We start from the raw sequence: 15,960 nt of genomic DNA on the forward strand, positions 1-15,960 counted from the left end.
ACACGCGCGGAAGAGCGAGTCTGTGCAATGGCCAGTATCCCGCCTCCGCTGCAGAGAAAGAGATCCAAAGAGGCATTTTCCAGCGGCTTTTGGACTGGAACGGTCTAGGGCGGTCCCGACTCCCACCTTGCCCCTGGGCTCACCCGAGCGGTCCTGCGAGGTCCCCTCGACACTGTCACACACTCGCGTGCACAGCCCAGCACACACTCAGACGAACGCGCGGCAGCCGGGGCAGGCGCGCGCTCACAGACCCACGAGTGCATAGCCCACCCGGGACACCCACGTGCGTGCCCGAGGGAGCCCAATCAGCCCGCTGCGCCACACTCACCTGGCGCGGACGCCCACGCGCGCCGGCCTCGCGCGCCAACCTCGCGGGCGGGCCCGGGGCCAGCGCGCGCCACCGCATGGCCACCTCTGCGATCCGCCCCCCTGTCCACGGGCAAGCGCGGGGCACCGACGGCTCGGGCTCTTGCGTGGGCAAGACACGGGGTCCCGTGCGTCTCCGGCGGGCTCTGCAAAAGCTCCTGCCGTCAGAAGTCAGACGCAAGGAACAAAAGCCAGGCGCGAGTGGCGGGCCCCGCGCGGCCGCCCTCCATCTGACACGAATTAGCCCGCCCTCCCCCGCAGACCGCAGCCCAGAGCCGGGCACCGCTGCTCAGCCAGACGCGGGAGAAGTGGGCGAAGAAACGCCTTCCCGCGGGGGGTGGGGGTGGGGGCGCCTCCCTGCCGCCATCTGACTGGAATTACCGACGCTTGGCTCGGGGTTCGGCATTACTAGGATTTCAAACCTCTAGGCGCGCTGGCCCAGGGGCTTAAAGAGAATCAAAACGCAGCAGGTTCCCAGGGCTTTTGGCATTTTAAAATCTTGACTATCCTCCAGTCCACCCTGCCTCTGCGCTGGGAAGTATCGACCGGTAATCGACACGACCCAGCTAAGAGTGCATTTGGAGTAGGAAGAAGGAAAACACTAAGGCACAGGGGGCTTTTTTTTAAAAAACCAATTTGCTTCTTAAGCTTTAAAATTAAAGTGTTGGGGGGGGGGGCTGACCTTGCAGGAAAAGGTCGGTAACCGTGGGGTTTCAGGCAAAGCTCAAAGCAAGTGACCGCCCACCTTGCACACCTAGGGGATGGGTGCCCTCTCCCAATTCTCAGTGCCACCCTCTTCTGGACGATCCCAACAAATCTCATCTCAGCCCTTCCATTCAGGGTCTGGGATTTTAGAAGGAAACTCGAAAGGGAGCGTGGGGGTGGGATGAAGGCGCTGAGATGGAGCAAAGACAGGCCAGGAGCCCAGAAAGAGTGAGAGTCCCTTTAAAAAGCCATGAGAGTGGCTAACAAGACCAGCCTCTCTCCTACCCTGGGCCCGTAGACCTGCCTGGGACTGTGTCCTTAAAAGCAATCTCAACTGCAGCAGAGGGTAGCTACAGACAAGGCACATCTGACTACTGAGACTATGGAATGGCTGCTTTGAAGATGGATGGGTTCAATCTGCAGCAATTGCTCGGGACTCTTAGGGGCAGCAGACGAGTTCCCTGCAATGGAGTAGCAGGGTACTTAGCATGTAGCTCTAAACACGAGGCCCTAGTGGCCCTGGCGCCAGGCCAGGCCCATGTGGCCTTCTAATAGCCTGCAGTGTCCCAGAGCCCAGCCTCTGTGGATCTCACACTCTTAGTTTGAGTCTGTGTGCCCAAATGCCTTAACAGGGAGGGCAGTCTGGGTGGGCTGCGAGGGCCTTTATGGTTACCACATGTGCAAATTCCAGCCCTCAATTCAACCTCTCAGGTCCTGGCACTAAATATCCATCTTTCTGTTTCCGCAGTGGAGCAGCAATGGCTGCTCTTCAAGTTTCTACAAAAGCTGCTACAAGAATAAAAGAAAGCCAGAAAACCAAAACTTGCCTAAGATAGGCATGCCATCCAGGACCTCTCGTCCTCATGCAATTATCACCAGGTGCAAGTGTTCTCTTCCCCGCCCCCTCAAATGAGACATTTTCGACTGTGTTCATATTTCATTGTTTCAGTATCCCTTCATCATTCCTATTTTCCTATAGCCACTTATGTAAGCCTTAGTTTTTGCAAGTCTCTCAGTCATGTTCCTGCACGCACCATCTCCATCTTCCTCCACTGCCTGGGGATCCCTGAGAATAGGAGTATTGCATTCACTCTGGATCCCCACGTATAGCCCAAGAGGGTAGGAAGCAGTGACTCTCGTGTCTGTAAGGAGGTGTACATGATGCAGCAAGTCCTTCCACAAGTTGGCCGCATCAGCCACAAGTCTTACTAAGGTGCTGACACGGCCAGCAGAAGACTCTAAATTCAGAAATGAAGACAGAGTGTCCTAATGTGATGAAGCTCTAAGGGAGAGTATGGGCTCCACACACTCTGGGGTCCACTCAGAACTGCCAAATATGGCAGCTCATGTCTGTGAGCCCAGCAGTAGGAAGGCTGAGGCAATGTTAAGGCCTGCCACACAGGCATACCTGAACCTGCCAGAAGTTTTTTATAAGAACACACCATTCAGAAAACGCCTACTCTTTATTACTAGTTATAAACTATGTGAATGTGATACTCCTTCTAGCTCCTGACAACAAACTGGTTTGTCTCGGTCCCGGGGAGAATCAGCAATTACAGCCAAAGACTCTGGGCCAAGGTCCAGGGGACTTGCCCACAGTCCCTTCATCAGGCTGCACCTCTCCCATCCATTCCCTGGCCTCCTCAATGATCCCTCAGGCAGGGTCCCAGCTGGGCTCCACACTCTGGCTTCCACTCTGAGCCATCAAGCTCTCTTCTGACTTCTGGGGCTTTTTCTCTTTTCTGACTGATAGCAACTGATTTCTTTTGTGTGTGTGTGTGGGGGGGAGACAATCAGCTGAGGATCCACCTTCCACCTGGTCCCCACCCCCAGAAGTTAATCCTCTCCCATCCCTGAGCAGCACTTCATTTGCTCATCTGGGTCCTGCTGGCCCACGCTGCACAGGCACAGTATAGTGTGGGCACAGATGAGAAAAGGTCCTTCTTCGGGCGTTCTGCTCCCTGGCCACCAGTGATGGTCACTCACGTGGGTGGTGTCACACCCTTACCCACCCGACTCCACCTCCTAAGCAAGCTGTGGGCAGACAGATCCATGGGGCCTAGGCAATCCAGAAGCCATGGTAGGCAGCCAGCCCTAGTGGTAGCTGATTCCCACCCAGCACTTGAGCGGCAGACTCGTGTTATGCCCACTGTGCAGACAGCAGTGAGAGACAAGTTTTTCCCTGCTCCTGTTTTCCTCTCTGCTCCTCTCCACTCCCTGGTGCTTCCCACTGCCCAGACTGGCCAACCCCAAGCTTCTCCATGCACCTGGTCCCCAGGGACAAAATGACATTCTTTTCATATGGGGCAGGGGAGTCTAGACAACCAAGGGAGACATCAGCACCTCAGTGATCCAAGGAGAGAGGTTACATGGTGTCCAAAACTCAGAAATACCCAGCTCTTCTCGTGTTCAATCTGAGTTTCAATAGAAATGTTGTCACTGTGGCCTGTAATGTTCTTATACTCACTCACATGCTCAGTTGCTCACCTATAGAATGGATCATTCAGAAGTCCATGAGCACACAGCATTAGCAGGGAACAAGTGTCCACACATGATGTAAGACTTCAGTCAATGTGTTGAGATTTAAGTGGGGCGAACATTTTCCAGGTCAGAAAGGACATGAGAATGTGTTTGGGTGAGGAGGCCAGACGTGGTGGCTAATGTCCAGTTAATGCTAGAGGTAGACAGGGTGCAGGAAAGAGGTTGGGGAGCTGAGCAGGATAGCAAGAGGCAGTGACAGAAGAAAAACCACAACTGGGCCAGGCTGGACCCCTGATCATGTGGAGGTTTCAGCGGGTGCTAAAAGATACCTGTGTTCCGCAAGACCAGCTGTGGCCATGGAGAGCAGCCTGGAGTGTGTGCAGGGGTGGTAGCAAGTGTTAGGGGAGAATAGCAGTAGAGTACCTGGAGCTCCTGCCTTAGAGGAGAAAGGAGAATATTCTACAGAAGGCAGACACTGGGACAGCAGTGAATCTTATCTCCTGGCATAGGTACACTTAAAAGTGAAAGTAGCATAAACAGACATCATGAGCTCTGCCCATAGGGGTCAGGGTTAGAGAAACAGAGCCTTGTGGCAAGGTCACACCCACAGGAATGACGGAAAAGCATACCACAAGGATATGAGAGACAGCCTGGACTGGAGCCAGTTAGCGAGCTAAGCCTCAGAGGGCTCCAATGACAAAATAGTGAAAATATTGCATCTCCAACCATTGGCAATATAGTCCTTGAATCCCCACTGTTACAAACAAATAACATAATTAGGGGCAGCATGGGGTCAGCACCTCCCACCTGGCAGGACAGGGGAGGGATGAGCAAAACAACAGGAGATGCTCCCAGAGAAGACTAGGCAAGAAGTTGTACAGGGTTTGTAAGAAAAGGCTGAGACCAGCTTCCACTCATCCTGTGGAGGCCACTGTGGGGTCACGGGCAGAGAGACATCCCCTAGCACCTATCTCCTTAGAGAATAGAGAGCCCCACAGTACCTTCATTGTAAAAGGAAAAGAGGAAGTCTAAGATTGAGAATGTGGTAGACCCCATGTCAATCAAGAGGTCAAGATGACCTTGGCCATGGATTGGGCAAACCTTTGCCAGTGCTAACAAGAAGCCAATGGCAGCTCTCACCTGCAGAAATCTCTTAGCCTGGCTTTTTCTCTTCTTGTCTCAAGGCCCTGGCATCTGGGCCTTGCTCAAGCACAGACCTGAAACAAGCCCTCTCTTGAAAGACCCTTCCTTCCTTCTTCACCATTTCCCAGTGCATTCAGTTTGTGTTCCATCCCACCTACAGAGGAACACAGTGTGTCTGCAGGATACCTACCACGTGTTAGTATGCTTAGATTCCCTGGAGTCCTGGGAGGATCCCAGAGCCATGTCTACCCCACTAACATGGCAGTGCCTGCCCAGGAGACCCTGGTGCCTTGGAAATGTAGGGAAGGGACAATACAAGATTGGAGACAGAAGAATGTAGGACACAAGATCTCATGGGTTCACTGGTGAGTGAAGGACACACAAGACATGACAACCAGGCAGAAGTTTGTAATACCCCCCCACACACACACACCATCCCCAGAGATATTCATATACATCAACGCAATAGAAAAAACTAAAGATGTTGCATTTGAGGTGCTTGACCCAAGGTTCATGGTAGAAAAACAGTTGTTACCACCAAGATGGATGTAGGACAGCAGCCTGGGTGTTCCCACCCCAACACTGCTTTGTCCTCTAAGAGACTCTTGCCTCATAAAATCCGCCTCAGCATCCACTGCATCTGGGAGAAATCCCTGAATCACTGACCTCAAGGGGCAGGCATTAGTCTACCAGTTCTACCAACATCTTCAGGGACTACAGAGTTCAAGACATCAGTCAGAACAGTTTAGGGCCAACTGTCAATCTGTGACGGCCACATCTGGGGGCTTCTATGTCAACAACAGATGGTGACTTCTGACACCGTAGCAGGGTGTCCCACCAGCTCTGAGGAAACATGCTCCATTTCCCCTGTTCTCTGCCATCATATACTTCCTTCCCCCTGACTTAGAGCAAGTCAAGAAAACTGCCTTTCCTGCAAATCCCACCCCTACTGCAAGCTTCCAGACCTTTGGTATTAAACTTTCCAAACACTTGAGTTTTGTTCCCAAGCCACCCTCCTATGGCATTTCTGACCCAGAGGTCCAAACAAACCAGGACACCCACCCAAATACAGTCTCACGTCCCAGTGGGAATTAGCTCCAGGAAAGGGGTGGTGGGATTGAAAAGCAAATACCCAATTATTAAATGTAATAAATGCATGGTAAATGTTCTGTGTGTTTACTGAACCACGTAGTAGAAGGGAACCTCTGTCCCAAAGGGCTCTCTGACCTTCCTAGGGGGAAAAGATACATGGGAATATTCTAACACAATATAATATAAAAATATGCTAGTTTGATAATGCTGGAAGATAATAGTCTAAACATGTTAAACCTTTGCTTTCAATAATTAGACCATTCTGTTTCTGTAAGAACAGAAAATTGTTACACTAAAAACACTGAAATTCATATAACAGTCTGGAATCTGTACTGCTTCAGTCAGTGCTTTGTTAGCTGGAAATGCACTCACTGCAAGACAGCATGTGCAATGCAAAGCGTGCACTGTGTTCAGAACCAATGCCTGTAGGACTCCAGCAAATGCTGCAGGAAACACTTCAGACTCAATGCATCTTGGGTTCATTTGGTAACTGTGCATTCAGAAACATTTTACTGTTGCCCTCTCATGTGCCCCACACTGAGATATAGAATCATGACCCACCATTTAAGAAGCAGTGTGCTAAACCGGACAGGCACACCGATAACTTCAGCCCTCAAGAGGCAGAGGCAGGTCAGTTTCCTACAAAGACCAAATTAGACTTCACAGAGAGTTCTAGACCAGCAGGGGACACTTCTTGAGACCTTGTTTCAAAAGACTAGCAAGCGGGAGGCGGAGCAGGAAGAGACTGCTACTAACCAAGTTCAAGTCCCAGCACTTACATGGTGGCTCACAATCATCAGTAGCACCAGTTCCAGCCTGTGGGTACCAGCACACATATGGTGCACATACATGCCGGTAAAACACTGGTACATATAAAATAAAATATGTTTAGAAAGAAATAAAAGGAATTTTAAGGTAATAAAAAATAGTGACTCCGAGAAACTTAATAACATGATCAGACTCAGTCTGTGTGGCTACTGGAGTGATTAAAATCACCTTAAGGGGCCAATGACGAATATAAGGGAAATGTTGTACAAATACCCGATGGGCTACTACTCAGTCATAAAGAAGGGTAGAATCCTGCCATTTGCAATAGCCTAGGATTCACTTTGGTTAATGAAATATACCAAGCAGAGAAAGGCAAGCACCAAGTGAGCGCACTCATAGGTGGATTATGAAAAACAATCTAACAGAATTAAGAGTTAGCACTGTCTAGACAGGGTTGGGAGGAGGAGACAGGGTCAGGAGGAGGCCCAAGGGTGGGGAGGGGTGGGGTAGGTAGAGTGAGGTGGGGGTGGGACCCATGGGTACAAAGTTTGATAGATGCAAGTAAATTCTGGGTTTCTATTGCACTGAAGGCTACCATAGTTGAGAATACAGGGTTTCTCTGTAGCTTTGGAGCCTGTTTGTAACTCGCTCTGTAGACCAGGTTGGCCTTGAACTCAGAGATCTATCTCCCTCTGCCTCCTCAATGCTGGATTAAAGATGTGCACCACCACTGCATGGAGGCAAATCAATGCTCCCACCACAAAGATATAAGCATTTAAGATGATGATATGCTAATTAGCCCACTGTTGCCAGTATGTAATGCACATGGGTATCAAAACACCATACTTGAGCTGAGAGACACACACACTGCTGAGTTCTATGAATATCTACAATTACTAGGTTTGAGTTTAAAACTTAAAGTTAGAAATCAAACAAAATCTTAAGAACACCTGCACAGTTTCCCCAGGCAGTGTGCAAAGGAGAACCCAAGCCTGGCCTCCAAGCAGTCTCTCTTCAGCCCCAGCGTGAAGCCAGTACAGCTGAGACAATTCGTCCAACGTGAAGAAGATCTGGTCCAGTTCGTTTCCACAGGGAAGCCTGTGGGTTAGCCCTAGTCCTTTCACAACTCCTCAGCTCTCCAGAGTAGAAACAACCCAACTTCCGCTGTTGAGGCCAGCACAGGGTTCAGATGATCAGCAAAGGATCATCTGAACCCTGGGCAGAAAACAGCTCATCAGAGGGGTCACCCAGGGTCAGGCAGGCCACACTCACTCTTATATCCCCTTGAAACATCCCCAAATGAACTAACTCTACCCCAAGCATTCACACCACAAATCCTGGAAGAACTCCAGATGCCAGCACGTCTTCAAAAATCTCCCAATGGGGCCCTGTGCTAGGAACAATGGGCTTGGCAGCAGAAACCCAGAGCCTGGCCCATTCTCACAACAGACATGCCTAGAAAGGAGGTGGGCAACACACACTGCAAAGGCCAGAATGCCCTGGAAGACTCCAGCCAGGCTACCTGTGCAATGACCAGTTTAATATTAACTTCTCTGAGTCATGGTTTCTTCCCTTGTTACTGTAGCTGACTGACCTTAAAGACATCTAGTGAATGTTAATTAGGCAGTCATGGAGGGGCTTCTTTCAATATCTGGCAACGCCCCCTCCATGCCGCCCCCTTTCTATTTTCGTCAAAAGCACAAGTTTTAGCTACTTATTATCAAAGTCTTCAAAGGTAAGTTTGCTATTCCTGTGGCCATGAGTCAGCATTTTCCTTTCCAGACTGTTCACAGATAACTCCGGGAATCCACCCCACACAAGGCAGTTCCCTCCCCTCTCCCCGGAAAGGGCCTTGAGGCTTGGATCTGGAGTTTCATCCTCAAGTCTGGCACAGCACCGATGCAGGAGCCCAAGTCATGTGACTAGCCCAGCAATGTGACTACCACACAAGGGGCACACACCCCCGCCCCCCCCTCTACCCCTCTACCTCCAACCCCTGCACAATCACTCAGCAAAGGCTGGAAAGCCTTCTAAAGAGCAGATGCCAAAGGTGTCAGCTCTGGTCTTCCTAAAGACTTGGAGTAGTCGCTTCAATTTTAAAAGGTCACTGAAGAATAAACACAGCAAGGGACCAACCGGTAACCTTCCCTGCCCTACTTTATTAAAAAAAAGAACAAATGTATAGCCAGCACTGTCTTCGTGTTGTGGGGGGAGGGGTGCTGGCTAAGGCATGAACCTTTATTGTTGCCCTGTAACTATGTCCAAGCTCATGGTACACCAGCCTGTGGTGGTGGGGTGGGTGTTTGCTCTGCGTCCCTTAGCCCACATCCCTTGGGGCTGTGCTTGGCAAATGTTGCCTTACACAAGGAGTAAGTGTGCAAATCAACAGACAGCCACTAGGTTTAAGGTGACTGTCACTAGGAGGCCACACCCCTAGGTTACACCCTGGGTTAGGCCTTTGGAATGCAAGGCCTCCTATCAGCTGCCCTTTGAATTTCTGATTAGCTGCTTAGGGACCATTTCTCCATTCATGCCTTCTGGAGTTTACTGAGGAATGGGAGGGGCAGAAACTGCTTAAGCCTAAAGGGATAAAGGGATCCATCCTCTGGAAAAAGAAAAGGAGCCCGGGCGAGTGCCCAGAAGCTGAGAGAAGGGAGAATGGAACAGAGCAGAAAGAAAAACCAGGGCGCCCAGCCCTGCAAAATGACTGCAGCCGGGAATTGACAGGGTTAAGGGGCAACATCTCCACTCACTGGAGCATTAGACATCAGGAGTGAAGAAGGGCAAGCCTGGTTCTTTTCAAAGTGTGAACAGCACAGTAAGTCCTAACATGGGAAGACTCTCCTTCTAGCTGGTCCTTGTTACCCTGGACCACCCGATCCTGCTTGGGTTCCACCAGCCAGCAGACCAGGCTGCACTCACTGTGCATCTGCTGTTTGAGAATGAAAGGTGAAGGCCAGAGGGGCAGCAAGCCAAGGTTGCCACTTCCAGTTCAAAACCTGGAAAAGCCCTAAATCTACCCTGCCACTTCTGAGTCTCGTCCATTGTAACACCACACACACAAACTCAATTAAAGCCTAGTCTAGAACAACATTGGCCACTCAATGGCACCACCATTTCTAATCTTAGATGCATACTACAGAATCCGAGCCTCATGACCCCAATCATGTAATGCTGGCCCAGTGCCACCTTCTAAACTCCATCTCTTTCCTCCCTCATCCCCTCCCTCCCAGCCTTCTGCAATAAAACCTAGAGAACATCACATCCTTCAAAAACCACCTCACTCAGACCCTCCCACCTCAACTGTGTTACAGCTCCTTGCACCTCCTAGAAGACACCTAGAAGGGTACCCATTGTGCTCCCAAAGCAGTAGGCTCCACCCCATCCCACTGACATATCCAAACACCAGTCTTCATTCCATGGAGACATTCAAACCCCACCTCTCCACAGCTTCTTAGACCAAGTCCTCCCTTCTCCCCCTCAGTTCCCCATCTTACTCCAGTTTCCAGAAGTATGTGCATACTCTCTACATATACACTGGTCTCCAAGACTGTATCTCATATTACAATGCCCCAGCCTTGCAAAACTTTGGTGGGTAGACTTTGTCCTAGATGGTCCACTGTGGGCATTCTCCGCCACAACCATCACCCCGCAGCCACTGATTCATCAGCTGACAGCCATCTCCCACAGTACTTACTGGAAGACTCCAATATCAACCCCGTCTCTTTCTCCCTGTCTCCCTGAGAGCTCCTCCCACCCATTCATCTTCTCTACCACTCTACCATCAGTCCAAAGGCCTTCCCTTTCCCTAGTACACACAACCATCCATCAATGAGCCCTGCAGAATCAGTGGGAAGCAAGGCCAGACTCATCACCTCCTCTCCCACCATGCAGTCCACCAATAAACTGACCTCTGTATCCAAAGCCAGCCAGATGGAGCTTCTTCTGGGGGAATTCAAGAAGGATACACAATCCAGCAAAACCCCTCCCACATCTAATCAGGCCCCTCAGGCTAACTTAATCTATTCCCTACTTCCCTGATGAGTTGTCCAATCTGTTCACATGCTGCTGCCTCAGGACATTTGCAAACTCTGCTGGCTGCACCTGTCTCTCCTTCCCACCAACTCTGTTTTCTACTCTCTTCTTTCAAATTCTGCCAAAATGTAAAATGTACCTCTTCCGGGACGCCTTACATGATGCCCTATAGAAAAGAGTCCTCACCAGAGGGTACTTCCTTTTCTCTTTCATTTGTTTCGGTGTCCTTATCACTGCTCTATAGTACGGGAAAGTCACCTCCAAGAGGCCAGGGACTCCATGCACTAGAACAGGGTTAGGATGTGCTGAATGAATGAATGGTACTACTGATGGGTCCAACACAGAATGCCCTTACTACACCATTCAGGCTTCTTCATGTGCCAGTCAGGACATCTGCAGACCCAGCTCTACCAAGGCCCTATTGTTCCTGTCTATCCCCACACCCCAGTCCAAAGCTAGACAATGATGATGGCACCAGACCTATTTGCTAAATGGGCCAAAGAAGGGGGTAGGGAAATGTGAACAGAGACCTCACTGTGTGTCTGTACCAGAAATGACCACCGTCCTCACAGATGCATACAAGAGAGCTTGGTAAACTGCAATGCCTGCTGGCCAAGTCAAATATGGAGACAAAAGGGTAGGCAGCCAGGCCATAGAGAGTCTCTGTCCCAACAGTGTGGACCCTGAGGAGAGGTTGAGCCACACATTGACAACAGTATCTTACTTACAGCCTGTGGAGTCACGACATCTACAACCAAGCAGCCACTACAAAGAAGAGTCAGAGATTGGAGATGTAGCTCGGTGGTACAGCACCTGCTTGGCATGTGACGGTCCCTGGCTTCTATTCCCAGTGTAATCAGAAACCAGTAATAATACCGATAATACATCTATTTTCACTAGCATGGATAACACTCAATGGTATAGCAAGATGGTATACAAAACACAGGAGATGTGAGTCATTCCCTGTGTTAGCCAGCCCTCAGTATCGCACCACTTGGGCAAAGACAGTCCTTTGCAATGGGGAGGCTAAGCTTCCTCCCATTTCTAGATCTGAGCCTGGCAAGCAGCACTGACTCACTCACAAGGGCCTAGCAGGAGCTCAAGTTCATGGCCACCTGTGGGTGACAACCATGCTTGGACAAGTTGAGGTGTTAGATAACCATTCCCTATATACAGGTGTCTCCAGGAAACTGTACTTAACCCTGCTTCTCAGAGGGGCCATCAAGGAAGGCTCTATCCCACAGGAGGCAGACAAGTCACAGCACAGAGTCCCTGCAGGACAATTCATCTGTGTCCAAATCTTGCTGTTAGACTCCAGGAACAGACCCTCCCATTTCTGATAAGTGATACAGGAGATAGTCTACTGACTAAGAGAAAACAGTGAAAATGGCAGATAACGGGGAGGAGATGTGTGATGGACAGCTCTTTGTCCAGGGTGTTTCCGCAGTTTATCTAGTAGTGCTGATAGGGTGACTCCAGGCAGAAACACAAATGCCACCAAGGTCATGGATGAGGACTGGCCCCAGCCGCCATGACAGAACACTCAAGTCAGAGATAGGCTGCAGGGCTCTGTTTGGGCAGGACCCCCAAGCATCTTTCTTTCCCGGGGTCCTGTGGCCAGCAGAAGGACCCAGCCTATGGAAGGAAATGGAGCAAGTTTCTGGCTACCCTGTCTGTGAGCAGCAGACTGGAGGGGAGGCAGGGAATGGCAACAAGAACCTGATCAATCTGGGGACCACAGCCAAGGAACAAGACTGCTGGTGGATCAGGCTGACGGGTAGCAGGAAGTGGCCAGTCAGTTGCTGACCAGAGTTAGGGGTAGTGGTGGGGACAGGTGTCTTAGGTGGTGGCTGGCCCCTGGGCATACTTAGAGGTGAAGACCCAAGACCCACCAAGGCTTAGGTCTAGATTGTACCAGGTGTTTCCTAAGCAGAGGAGAAAGCAAGGAATACTAGGCAATGACGCCTTGGCAGGATCACCTTGGGACATGAAGGCCAGGGACAAGTGTCAAGAGGCACGGATAGTGGAATGCCAGCAAAACCACCAAAGGAGGGGCAGCCTTTGGCCGGGCCAGTCTCCAGTCAACAGACAGAGATAGAGCAGAGACAACAGTCTGGAGGGAGAACAGCCTCCGGCCTCGCTCTCAACCAATGGAGCAAACACCCCCAAGGAGTGGAGAAAAGAGGTCCAGCAGCGGCTACAGTGTAGTCAACAGACAGCAACTGTGTTCTGAGGTGAGGAGGAGGAGGAAGAAGAATGAGCAAACCCACGGCAGAAGCACCAGGTAACTACTACCCCCAGACCATGAAATAACAAGGAAGACTTCCTTCCTCCTAAGACTGTTGGGAGAAAAAACTCCAAATGGTATCCCCACACACATGGCAAAGGACAAGGATACTGAACACTATGTCTGTGAAGAAACAGTGGGTCCAGGAAGGACGTGCCTTTACCTCCTGAAGACACAATCACAAAAGGCAGTTTTCACAAAGAAGCATCCGTACACACGCTGGGGAGGGGTGCCCTCACTACCCACAAATATTGACTTGTATGGACCCCAACCCGGCACATTCTTCTGACATGCTTAATTCATTTCATCTTTAGTTATTTTCCTCCTGAGGCTATTTTGGCTGCAAGATAGATTCTAACAAAACAACAGGGATTTGACAAATAAAAGAGATGCTTAAGGATGGGTTTGTTGTAATCCTGCCAAGCTAAGAAGCTGTCTAGAGTTCAGCACAGGAGTGAGGTGAGAATGAAGAAAAAACACACAAGAAAACAGAAAGCCAGCCTCTGTCTCTATTTCAGAAATCAAAATGCGCGCACACACACGTATGTTGCACATATGTGCACACACATGCACTCATACATATATGTATGAGGATACACACTGATATGCACTGATATGCACAGCCACGCAACCAATCACACAAAGACAAAGGCAGAAGGTAGAAGGCTGTTTGGGTGGTGAGTTCAGATTCTTCTTTAGCCGTGAGGTGTGTTTATGTAAAAATGACCCACAGCTGCTAAGGAGAAAAAAAGGTCTGGTCTAAAGTGATGCTTCAGGAAGCCCTAGGGGCCGTTTTAAATCAAAATGTGATTTTTAGCATTTTTCTTTACTTAGCAAAATAAAATTTGACTACTCCAAGAATGTCCTCAGACTGATTTTAGGGTCCACACAGAGGACTGAGGTCCCCTAGAGAAAATATGTCCTTGCATATATTCTGGACCAGCCTCAAGTCCAGAAAGTGTAAGGTGAATAGGGGTGGTGGCACATGGGCCTGGGCAGCAAGAGTTCTGAGGTAGAATGTGAGGATGCTGGAGACCTCAAACTTTAGCGTTCTCAGGTTTGCTATCAGGATGGGCCAGCATCCTTAAGGGATAGACTGTCCAACCTGCAAAAGATACATTTGTTGCTTTGTTTGTTGGAGTTTTGTTTTTTGGTTTTTGGGTTTTGTTGTTTGTTTGTTTTTTGTTTTGTTTTTTGGTGCTGAAGATGTCTTACCTCGTGCTACACAAGTGCTCTACTACTGAGGTAGTACTACCTTCACACCCTCACCCCTCACTCCATTTTGTTACAGGGTCTTGATGCATAGCCCACACTGTCCTTAATCCTGCCTCAGACTTCTGAGTGCTAGGATCCCAGACTGTCCCAACCCAAACTTCTCTTTCTTTAGCCTTGGAGAAGACCTTGCAGGATGGCACCTGGAAAGCCCCAGGGAGGGACTGCCTAGCTGGGACATGCCACCTGTCACATATCTGCCCTCAGAGGGTAATCAGGTGACAAAGTGGAGTGGGACAGAGTTCACAGTCCCTGCTCATCAGCAGCTTGTGATCTATCCCTGACCCAGACCATGCAGAGGTTCAGCTGGCCTTTGCAACACCCCACTAACATCAGTCAGAACCACCTCCAGGTCACCAATGCACCTGGGAAATTTCACAGCATCCCATGTAAGAGATGGTTTGGTAACTGGTATAAGGTGACAACACCTTCAGCCACATGTCCAGCCTGAACTAGCCAGGACCACACAATTAGTTCCAGCCTAGCATTCCCAGAACTCACAAAAGGGCATCTGTTACCCAAATTCACTATTTAACCTAACTCTCAACCTTCCCTACTCTGGGTGTTTTGTTTTGCTTTGTGTTGTTTGAACAGATTCTCTCTGTGTAGTTTTGGCTATCCCAGAAGCCACTAAGTAGACCATGCTGGCCTCAAACACACAGAGATGTCCTACCTCTGACTCCCAAATGCTACCACACCCAGCCCAAGGCTATCTTCTGGCAGTAAGTTAATATATTTTACACACCTAGTTCATTTTTTTAGATCAATGACTGATTTCCCTACCTAAAAACTGGAGATGCTTGGAAATACAATAGCTCTTGTTAGGCATTACCAAGACTAAGGTGGGTGGCCACCAGCATTTACTGGAAGGAGGTAGGAGTGGCCTCAATCCCTAGAGTCAGCCCCCAACAACAGGTATCCCACGGAAAGCACTGTGAGGCATTCACTGAGGAACCACAGGTAGGGTTCAACAGGGTGTCATGAATGGTCTGGATAGGGGGAGGCAGTGAGCAGGTACCAACACATCTCCCCCATCCAATCAGAGGCTCTAGACCACTCCCACACGGAGCTGAGCAAAGCAGACAGACCCTCTGCTGCCCTCCCAGGCGATGCGGACCCCACCACTGGTATATGGGGGGGGGGGGGGAGTTGTCTCCAATGTCAGGGATGTGTGGGTTCCCAACATAAAAGGAGACAGGGAATTTGCTGTCCCTATCAGAGCAAGCCTTAGCAAGCCAGGTGCCGGGAGGATCAAAGCTCGGAGCCACCTCCCAGCTAATCCCCGCCAGGAATGCTTCCTCCCCAGCATTATTTTCTTTTCTTACCTACAGACAAGAAATACAGCTCCCACTCCAACACTCCGCACAGGATCCCGCACCCTCATGCTGGCAGGTCTGAACGTCCCAACTTCCCCCAGACTGTCCATCAACCCTACTTCAAAGGGGCCGACCTGGTGCCTCCTCTCTCGTAGTGATGCAGGTGCTCTGAGCCACAGAAAGGACCTGGTTTCTACTCTGGGAGCTTGAGGCTGAGCCCCACACCTGCTTTCGCCTTCTGAACATTCCAAATGGCTCCTAGTTTCCCAGTGAGATAACGACAAAAACATGAAACAAAATAATGCCAGCCCCTGGTGATGTCAAAGGATTTGGTGGACCAGAAGGGTGGCCTCAACACTGTCCGTACCCATCAAGGGTGGAATATACTCAAAAGTGGAGACACTGAGGCAGGAACAGGGAGATGCCCATCACCCCGCCCCTCTGGCTCTATCTTCCAGAGTCCATCCCGGCTCCCCTCCCCCTACTCCTCCACTG

General features: G+C 50.1%; 1 protein-coding gene across 4 annotated transcripts in view; it reads right to left on the reverse strand.

The window, feature by feature from the left end:
• Tns3 (tensin 3) overlaps positions 1-15,960 on the reverse strand; it is a 223,324-nt gene that overhangs the window by 185,691 nt on the left and 21,673 nt on the right. Inside the window, exon 1 of one of the 4 annotated variants that reach the window (XM_051200599.1) lies at positions 329-478. The exons of the other annotated variants lie outside the window; for them this stretch is intronic. Within the exon in view, the coding sequence (XP_051056556.1) occupies positions 329-406 (78 nt within the window). The 5' untranslated portion in view covers positions 407-478. Of the gene's footprint in view, positions 1-328; positions 479-15,960 lie in introns of those variants that run through there. 4 annotated transcript variants of the gene reach the window in all.

Source organism: Phodopus roborovskii, unplaced genomic scaffold (assembly GCF_943737965.1).
Source record: "Phodopus roborovskii unplaced genomic scaffold, PHOROB, whole genome shotgun sequence".
Lineage (NCBI taxonomy): Eukaryota > Metazoa > Chordata > Mammalia > Rodentia > Cricetidae > Phodopus > Phodopus roborovskii.